Source organism: Littorina saxatilis, linkage group LG8 (assembly GCF_037325665.1).
Source record: "Littorina saxatilis isolate snail1 linkage group LG8, US_GU_Lsax_2.0, whole genome shotgun sequence".
NCBI lineage: Eukaryota > Metazoa > Mollusca > Gastropoda > Littorinimorpha > Littorinidae > Littorina > Littorina saxatilis.
The window spans coordinates 7733343-7743195 of NC_090252.1; the positions used below are offsets into that span (position 1 = coordinate 7733343).

At 40.3% G+C, this 9853-nt stretch overlaps 1 protein-coding gene and 1 long non-coding RNA gene across 2 annotated transcripts in view; one reads left to right on the forward strand and one right to left on the reverse strand.

Annotated features, from left to right (window-relative positions):
• The window catches only part of LOC138972676 (uncharacterized), a 17599-nt gene extending 12815 nt beyond the window's left edge, over nt 1-4784 (reverse strand). Inside the window, exons 1-4 of the mRNA XM_070345331.1 lie at nt 4324-4784; nt 3562-3660; nt 2800-2934; nt 2442-2513 (exon numbers count right to left, since the gene is read on the reverse strand). Coding sequence (XP_070201432.1) covers nt 2442-2513; nt 2800-2934; nt 3562-3660; nt 4324-4595 — 578 coding nt within the window. The 5' untranslated portion in view covers nt 4596-4784. The remainder of the gene's footprint in view (nt 1-2441; nt 2514-2799; nt 2935-3561; nt 3661-4323) is intronic.
• Nucleotides 4785-4849: 65 nt separating this feature from the next.
• Nucleotides 4850-8285, forward strand: LOC138972678 (uncharacterized). The gene is made up of 2 exons (XR_011457709.1): nt 4850-6173; nt 6700-8285. It is a non-coding gene; the product is annotated as an uncharacterized lncRNA (long non-coding RNA).
• Nucleotides 8286-9853: the final 1568 nt, after the last annotated feature.

Consider the following 9853-nt stretch of genomic DNA (forward strand, 5'->3'; position numbering starts at 1 on the left):
TGCCTCTGTGTTAATTTTATTCATTTGCAAAAGAAACCTTCCTATGCTTTGAAAAAATCATATCATGTCTTGATTTTCAACTGTACGCGCGTGTGTATAATTATGTGTGTCACTACGGTGAGTATGTGTGTGTGTGTGTGTGTGTGTGTGTGTGTATGTGTGTGTGTGTGTGTGTGTGTGTGTGTGACGTGTCACTTGTGTCATCATAGTTTCAGTGTGTGTATGAGTGTAGATTGAGAGAGAATGAGAGAAAGTGAGAGAGAGTGAGTGTGTGGTTATTTGTTTGTGACTGTTTGCTCGCGTGTATGGGTGCGTGTGTGTGTGTATATGTGTGCGCGCGAGCGCGCGCGTGTGTGTGTGTGCAGTGTGTGGTGTGTGTGTGTTTATAAAGTGCCGTCAGTGTCATTTGTGTCATAGTGTCAGTATGTGCATGCGTGTACGTTTGTCTGTGTGTGCGTGTGTCGTAAGAGAGAGAGAGAGAGAGAGAGAGAGAGAGAGAGAGAGAGAGAGAGAGAGAGAGAGAGAGAGAGAGAGAGAGAGAGAGAGAGAGCGACCGACACTTCTTTGGCAATTTTGGACCAGACAGCGTCTTTATGTTTAACAGTTAGACTGTTCTGAAATTTGGACAGAATAACCGTTCTTTCGTAAAACACTTCTGTCAAGAGTACAGCAATTTCACCATCTGAAAAAGGCGCAGAACGCCCCTCCGTGTCTACTTTCTTTTTGAGCGGCACACGTGCCTTGCCATTTTCGTTGACAAGTCATGTTGATAGAAACGTGCGCATGCGTATTAGTAGGGATTCCCCCAATTTCCCCGACCTTGACCTTAATACTCTCGCTGTCACTACTTTGGCGTTCAAGTCAGTTCATGCATTGTGAACAGTGTTAGAAAGTTGACTTCGGGAGTTCCCACTTCGAAAAGAGGCCTCTACTTCCAGTGTTTCTTACTTCTAGTTCATGCATACGGGCCCTGGTGTCTAATTTTACTGCTACCTCCAAGCAATGCCTTTAGCCTTATGGCAGTGTAAACAGTTTCTGTCTCAAACCGCACACAACGTAGGAAGACCTATTCTAGGCACTTGCATGCAATCAATATCATAAACCTGGTTAAAACACTCACACATTCTGTAAATACTGCTCAGTTGTTTTTCACACTGCTAAAAATCACAGGAAACGGAAGAGCAAAAATAACTGTGAGCCTCATGTTCAATGGTCCGAATGTAAGAAGTTTGGCCAATCACAAAGCTGGTTTCAGAACCACTCCTATCCGCTACAGTGTATTGAGAAGTAAGATATGGTAAATGATGCGCTCGGCTTTTATTTCTTATGAGGAGGAGATACAGAAGACAGAAAAGGCCTGCTCACTCGACAAATCCCAGCAAAAATGTTGATGAAAATTATGACTACCAACTTCCAAAATTAAGATCATTACTATAATAATAGTGATCATTCTTTATTGCAAGACAACTAAAGCAGTGGTGGAGCAGATGACCATAAACCACATTCCGACAATTTACAAGAGTATCGTTGTTAAATACTAAAAGGCCCTACACATGTCTCTGACAGTGCATACATGTGTTCTCTGCAAGACAGATACATAGATGATTCACACAATGCCACTTCTGCTTTTCTTTCTTTCGCAGTTTCACACACTCTCTCTGTCTTACATGGGGCGGGGATATAGCTCAGTTGGTAGCGCGCTGGATTTGTATTCAGTTGGCCGCTGTCAGCGTGAGTTCGATCCCAGGTTCGGCGGAAATTTATTTCAGAGTCAACTTTGTGTGCAGACTCTCTTCGGTGTCCGAACTCCCCCCCCCCCCCCCCCCCCCCCCGTGTACACTACATTGGGTGTGCACGTTAAAGATCCCATGATTGACAAAAGGGTCTTTCCTGGCAAAATTGCTTAGGCACAGTTAATAATTGTCTACCTATACCCGTGTGACTTGGAATAATAGGCCGTGAAAGGTAAATATGCGCCGAAATGGCTGCAATTACTGGCCGTATAAAATTTCATCTCACACGGCATCACTGCAGAGCGCCTAGAACTGTACCCACGGAATATGCGCGATATAAGCCTCATTGATTGATTGATTGATTACATTGCAGTGGTGATAACTTGTGTGTGGGAAACCAGCAGCAGATCTAAAATTGCACCGCATAAAAAAGCATAATAGCACAATGATAGGAAGGAATGCTACACATGCAAGAGAAGCTAGCTGCTCCCTTTGATTTGACACTGATAAAACATCTTCACTTTTTCTCTACATGTACATTCAGGCTTTCGTCCTTGGATTTTGGGCGACCAAAAAGAGAGGAAAGGAAAGATAAGCAGAGATGTTTATAGTATTGTTACTGCTTGAAGTTGATGATTCTGTTAGTAATTTCACAACAAAGAGATGATTTTGTTTGCCATTTCACAGCAAATAGTGAAAGAGACTTACCCCTGCTTTGGGCCAACCTGATCTTCACTGTCTGTGGTAAGAATTTTCTCAACACCAGACAACTGGCCTTCACTGAAATAAATTGGAACAAAACTAAGCTTTACACAGGTCAGTGACAAGATAACTCGCATGTTTACTTTTTGAAAACAACAAAAAACGTGATCAACATAAAAAAAGCCAAATAAACATCCTGTAAAAAAACAACAAGACACAACCTACAAAATATGAACTTGACAACTGTAAAGTACATGATCATAGAATTATATGGTTCAATACCAATTCCTCACACAATTTTTAATTTTTTAATTTTCAATTCACATTTATTGCACCTTTACATTCAAAACTTAAGTCTTCATACCTCTCAGATTCAGCTGCAGATATTTCTGACATTCCAGGTGTTGGGTGGCCCATGTGAAATAAGTGCGTGGTGGTTGCTGGAGTTGAAGTAAGTACCCCTGAGGTACCTGGGACGGGCTCTTTTTCGGAAGCAGCTCTGTAAAATACAACGCACTGTGTCACTCTAAAACAACCTGTATATAGCCTAGGGAATGCTAAAAATTAAAAAAATGAAGCAGGTGGTACCATGGCAACTGTCATTAGACGCAACTTGTATGTAGTGGGGAAATAGCTCTTTCTGTAGCGGTGCTGCGTTCAATAATACTTCTACTACTTATAAATCGCTATCAGTGTACGTGTGGGTTCGATTCCCACATTTTTTGAGGAATTTATTTCAACTTTGTGCAGACTCTCCCTGGTGTCTGCGCACCCCTATGTGCTCACGCGCATGCACACGATAAAGAACCTAAATTCACAGCGAAAGTCTCAGTGCTTGGAAACATGAATACACACATGCAGGAAAAAAATGGGTAGTGCCTTGACTTTATCATTGTATGGCAGCTCGCTTTCCCCAGGAAGAAAGCAGCCCAAATTTCCATGAGGGTAACCTAACACTGTAACTGGATTATATAAATATTCCTTATCCCTAGACTTAGCAGAAATCATTCATACTTGTTCACAGTTGGAATTGGATGCTTTTTAATTTAAATTTTAGTCTAAATATGAACCTTTTTTTTTTAACAAATAAAATTCAATGCTAGTGCTTAGAAGTTGGTTTACTTACCTGCTTGGAACAGAAACAGGTACATGTGGTACAGCTTCATGGTCTGTATGTAACATCTTTGTAGTTGTACTTGTATTGTAAGACTTTGTAGTTTCATAACTGACAAACAAAAACACAACCATTACAATGCATATATATATATATATATATATATATTGAACAGAAACAGTAAACAGCAGATGGTAAATGAATAGTGTTTGCGTTTGCTGATGCAGACAGTGCTTGAACATTAATTTTAAATCTAATGAACATTTGTTTCTATTTTTAGCAACAAAAAGAATGCAAAAAAACCTCTATACATTGCAGTTATGCTAACGTTTTTGTGTATGCTACTGCTAGTTCAGGCCTGAAAGTCCCAAATAATGGCACACTAGCCTTTGGCCAGTGATTCTTAAACTTTACTAATACTAAGACTAGCCAGACAGCAAACTTTACTATAGCCAAACCAACAATTTGTTACAGTAACTTTTCTGGCATTTGGCAAGTAGATGAGTATTTCTACTCGCCAGTTACATGTTTCTACTCACCATGGCGAGTAAATTACTCGCCACTTTCAGGGCTGTAGTTTTCACAGCGATCAGAAATGGTTCAATTTACAATGCATCATTGCATGTGGCTGTGCACAGACTGAGCAAGTACGTTGTTGGGTTACCCTTGTCGATCCCAAACGCATGCATGCATTGCATGATCAGAAAAATACCCGTGGATGAATAACAAAACAAAAGCAAAAGAAAACAAAGCAAAGAGAATACAACAACGTACGTGTCGAGGAGGAGTTCTGCCAAACTAGGATTTGTCAGACCGAGGCTTTCCTTCAGCTCTTTCCATCTGTTCACCTGTTTTCCGATACTAATTACTTTTGCCTTTTGGACACGCTGATTTTGGTTGCGTCTCCGTTTTCTCTCCGATGCAGACAAGACGTTGTGCCTTGGGTTTGTCACCCTCTTACGCTTTCGAGGGATCACAGATGGTTGGTTATCTGCTTCCATGATTTTATCTTCTTCTTCAGCGTTCGACTGTTGACTGAGTGTCATCCATGTTGGTATTGACTTCGAAGTACTTCCGGGCGTGATTTCCGGTATTGTATACAGCCAGCACCAAAACGAGGCGCAAATGTCGTAGAGGACTCATCCACGAAAATAAATTCTTTGAAAATTTATCACGCTCGACAGAAAGCAGCCAGGATGTTCCCGTTCGCTGAGCGTTCAAATGGAAGTATGCTTGTACTGTATTTAGACGCTCGGGGAGCTCTGTGATGGTTTACGGGAGGCTTACTGTGCCTTTAACATAAGCTTACCAACGGAAGCACAAGAACTGATGAGTGGAAAACGCACATGACTTTTGATCTAGCATGCAGAAGATAGCGACAACAATAGTAATCACAGTGCTATACTGAATGAAAGAGTGTGACATGAAGTTCTTGTACATCATTGTAAAGAGTGTGAATGACGTTTTAGTTTAGATGTCAAGCGCTTAGAGCAAGCCTTTTTAACGAAAGTTTTTGATTTAGCGCTATATAAATGTTCTTATTATTATTATTATTATTATTATTATACCAGTCAGTGTTGCCGATTCTGCATGCTGGCTCTGTTACGAGCAGCGTCTTGTGGCCTTCTTTCCTCGTCTTTCTTCCGTGGTTCAAACTGGTAGGAAGAACGATAGCCTGGCTCAAACGTGGTCCGTCGTACTCCTCCTCTTCCTCGCTGCTGTAAATACTGAGTGGTCATACTTGTTCGAGCAGTGTGTGACGTAGTAAACACGTGTGCAAAAGGTCATGAGCCAAGACTGCGCGCGCGGTGGAACAATTCGGAACAGCAAAAAAAGGTTTCAAAGTATACTTTTGGGGCTTCTGTGTTCATTTTTACACATGTGAGCTTGGGAACGACAGTTACGGTACACATGCACTTTTGTGCATCCGTGTGAACTCGTGGTACCTCTGTGCTATTAAGGATTCAAACCTGTACTATCGGGGATCCATTAAGGTTTCCGAGACTGAGTTTCATTTCTATTGAATAGACCTTTTTCGTATAACCTTTGCCCCCAGCGTTTCGACCAATCAGATTTTAGGGCACGGCAGCCTCTCTCTGATAACCGGAAATAAGGGGCAGCCTGAAATACCTCTTTCACTGTCGGTGCTCGAAGTACTATTGCCAGAGGATTATTTTGAGAAATTCTGCAAGAAAACGGATTATCTTGTTCAAAATCATGAACTAAAAGTCAAGGACATGCATGAAGGTATGGTTTGAAACGGCTATTGGTGGTATATGGACGAAAGACTTGGCGAACTTCCCCTGCATAAGCGAAGCAGAGGTGATCGACCACAGATCTACAGATCTCTGGATCAACTTTCTTACTGATACTACTGCGTCGACGTTCGACAAGTTATACGACGCATCCAGCGCAAAGAATGCAAAACCTTGGGGTAAACGATAGACATACTGTGTGCATAAAATGTCTTTCTGCATGGCACAACAGCTAGTAAGCAACTGTGGTGATCAGACTCAGAGCGAGTGTGCTGACGTCAATGAAGCAGACTCGCAACGAAGTGTATGCTGTTGTGGGGGGACGCTGACCGGACAGGCACTTGGAGCCTACTGCGAGTGTATTGCTGGGTAAGTGTTGTTGGCCTTGTATGTTTTGTGGGATTAACTTGATGGCTGCGTTACTTGGTATCTTACACAATCAGTTTTCATACTCAGTCATATAATGCATGGCACACAAAGTGACAAACACACACAGAGATTCATAATTCTCTACTGAAAATGTCTGCATGCAAAAGCTGTCATTTTTGACAAAGTTATGAGCAGCATATTAATGTAATTTCAATCAGTATCTCCAGGAGACCATGCCATGTTGGCTAGGCATGTTCAATAGAATACCAGGTACCTGAGTGCGGAGTTTTATTTAATGTGTACGTACACATGTGTTTGTGAATCCTCTTGTCAATGAAGGTTATCACTGCAGTAAGATCAAATTCCATTCTGAGCCGGTATATATTTTATATAGATATCAACAGCATGCGCTTACAAGGTCTCTGTAGGAATTCCTAGGAAAGATAAAGTTAATTGTTATTAGCAGGCTAAGGAAAATCAAGATGACACAAACGGAATTTGAATGTGTGTTGTTGTTTTTACCCAGAAAGGACAGTCTTGCAACCATGTGGCCGCCACACTTTTTGCTGCTTCACACTACATGGCTGAAGGAATCGACACTGTGCCAGCAGACAAAACTTGCACTACAAATGTATGTGGAAGGGGTATGCTGCCATGAAAACTGCACCAGCTGCTCTCGATGACATACAAATTGTTAAGTAAGTGTGTATAATAATTAATATTAAGGAAATTAGGGTTGCGTTACCTAGAGGTTTACATCAGAGTGTGATCTATTTTTTTCAGAACATAAGTCTCAAAGTTAAAATATAGAGCTTGTTAACTACAACAGCTACAAGACTGGGGAAAGAGAAACAGTGATATTTATAAAGTGCATTATCAACAAACTATGCATTTTACATTTAGTCAAGAGACCAGGGCGGTGGTGTATGTTTGTGTGTAGAGCAATTTCTGGAAAACTACAACATTATGTTTAGGTTAAAAACAAACCAGCCCTGAAACAGTGAAAGTGGCAAGTATTTTACTCGCCATAGTTAGTAGAAGCATGCAACTGGTGAGTAGAAGTGTTCATCTACTCGCCAAATGCGAGTGAAGATGCTGAATCAAATTGTTGGTTTGGTTCGTAAAATTTGCTCTCTGGCTGGTACGTTTTCAGAATCACTAGCCAGAGGCTAGTGCATAATTTTTTGACTTTCAGGGCTACAAGCTTAGAAAGTTAAACAGATTTGTTTTAAACACAGGGAAGCGTGATTTCCTGAGGGACAGTTTTGCTACTGCGCTATGCTGGGTTGCCATTTACCTTATTCGACGTGGATGCTGGTTTTCAGCTAAGCATTGTCCTTGTGAAATGTACTGCGTTCAGTATCGTTATACATGTTTGACAGACTGGCGCAACTTGTTTTAGCATTTGTACCCAGCATAAGATTTGCTTTAGTGTCAAGTAAAAAAAATAATTTCATTTTCAGGTATGCTTCAAGACAAGACAAGTTTCCCCGGACGACTCTTCGAGGCCTCAAGTTTGACCAAGAAGTCCGGATGCAAGGAAGCGCGACTAAGAGATCTTCAACAACCGGTACCAACCGTTTGAAGGCTGCATATAGTTATGATATACTGAACTAGGGTTTTCAAGGTGTGATGTTTTTTTCCAATACCAGTTAATTAAGTTGGTAGCAACAGTTAACTGTTCTGTCAAGTGAAAAATGTATGTAGTTTCAATATGGACAGGTAAAATCAGTACTTTGTTTACAGCGAGGGAGGGTACGTAGTGCTGTCACTTCTGTGTGTGAGTCCAGGTTTAATTTTTTAAATGCCTGCAGTTAAGACAGAAGATTGTGGAAGCTGATAAGAACTTGTGTCAGAGGATAGTAAGAAGTGTTTCGGCTTCGTACGGACTATACCATCATCCATGACTTGTGTGTATTATTCGGAGAACGTATCAGAGCCGAGGACATGTGTTGTGAACAGCGATTCTCAGTGATGAAAGTGTAGTGTGTGTAATGCCGGACTGTATTCTTCTTCAACTTCGGAATGGCAAGGAGGTATTTTGTGAGATGTTTTATGATTTGATATCCATGTACTGATGATTTCATTCAATAGCGAAATGTTTGAAATGTTCATTCGTTTTGTGCCATGTTTGTTGTTCAAGAGCGTGTTGTCACCATCCCTTATGAATATGGACGTGTGTGAATGTTGGTGCAGACATGAGCGTTTGAGCGAGTGAATTTAGAAGCCCTGTGCATGAAAGTCATTACCGGACAACCAAATCAGCAAACATAGAAATTCCTTGTCATACACATCGATCTGATGAAGGTAATAATGTTAGCACTTTTTTTCCAATTTATTTCACAGTTATTTGTTATTTTTTGGAGGAAATTATAATGCAATTCACCGATTTTAAAAAACATGATTCCAATTGTCTCCCTTGAACAAATTTGTTTGTACAAAATTTGTTACTGACTTTTTTTTTTCAAGGCTATATCAAGGAAAATTCTTTTTGAACTGATTGTGGGACCGTGCACAAGCTGACAGACTTGAACTCAAAAGTTGCAGAAGATTCTTGGCTGCGACTTTTGAGTTCAAGCCGATCAGTTTGTGCACAGTCCCAAGATTTGTCTATATTTATTTATCACTTAAAATAAAATACAGTTTTTCTTTTAATTAAACTGTAGATATGTCAAAGACTGTTTTGAATAATTTTGGGGGGTAATTTTCTTTACGAAATAACTCAAGTGAATGCACAAATTGTGTACTGAAGTGTCGGTACAAGGGAGACAATTTGAAGCCATTTTAAAAAACAAAGCAGTATATTGCATAATAATATCCTTCAATTATAACAAGAAATAAGGAATAAACGTCTCTTGACATGTTGTCTACCTAATTATCTTGATCGCATTTATTTAAAGTGGGAATCGTTATGTTCGTAAGCTCACATACAATCATTGATGAAACAAACTCAGACCAGACCAGAGATTTGATTGATAATGGGCCCTTTATTCTATACAGTACCAGAGTAAATTATATAAACCATTACATGACAAAATAAGCTTCTTGCTCTTTGGAGTGATGTGGCCTTTGGCAGCTCATCAACCCAGTAATGTAGACCTGCCTTTTTTTTACGAAGTAGGTACATGCATACCGAAAGATCACCATATGTGTGAAACCATACTGCAGTGTCATTTTTCAGTAGAGAATCAACAGGAAAAGAGCGTATGTTCTCCTTCACCTTCATGTTGTCTTTCTTCAAGCCAGAAACATCTTCAGTCAGACGATTAATCACAGAGGCCTGTTATGTAATTATCATCTGCAGCTCTGCCAACTTGAGGTAGTCTGTGTTCCAATAACAATACCCTCACATGTAGTCGTGTCCCTCTTTGCAAAGGCATGATCTGGCCCTGGTCCTAAGCTCTCACTAGATGCGGAGGGCAAAGGAATGGCTGCTTTTGTAAATACAAAATCAAATGTATACATTAGCAATATAATTAGCATCAATGATCTTGTTATCAGATTACACATGCATCACACTCACAGCATTTAAGCATGAAAATACCTGAGGGAAATAACTCCTGAAATTGAAAAAAACTTAGGGGTGCGGGAGATGCTCACCGGAAATTATTTTGGAGTGTTCTATGCAAAATCAAAATTGTAGAAATCTAGTGCTATTTTTGTTGTTGCATCAAATTCAA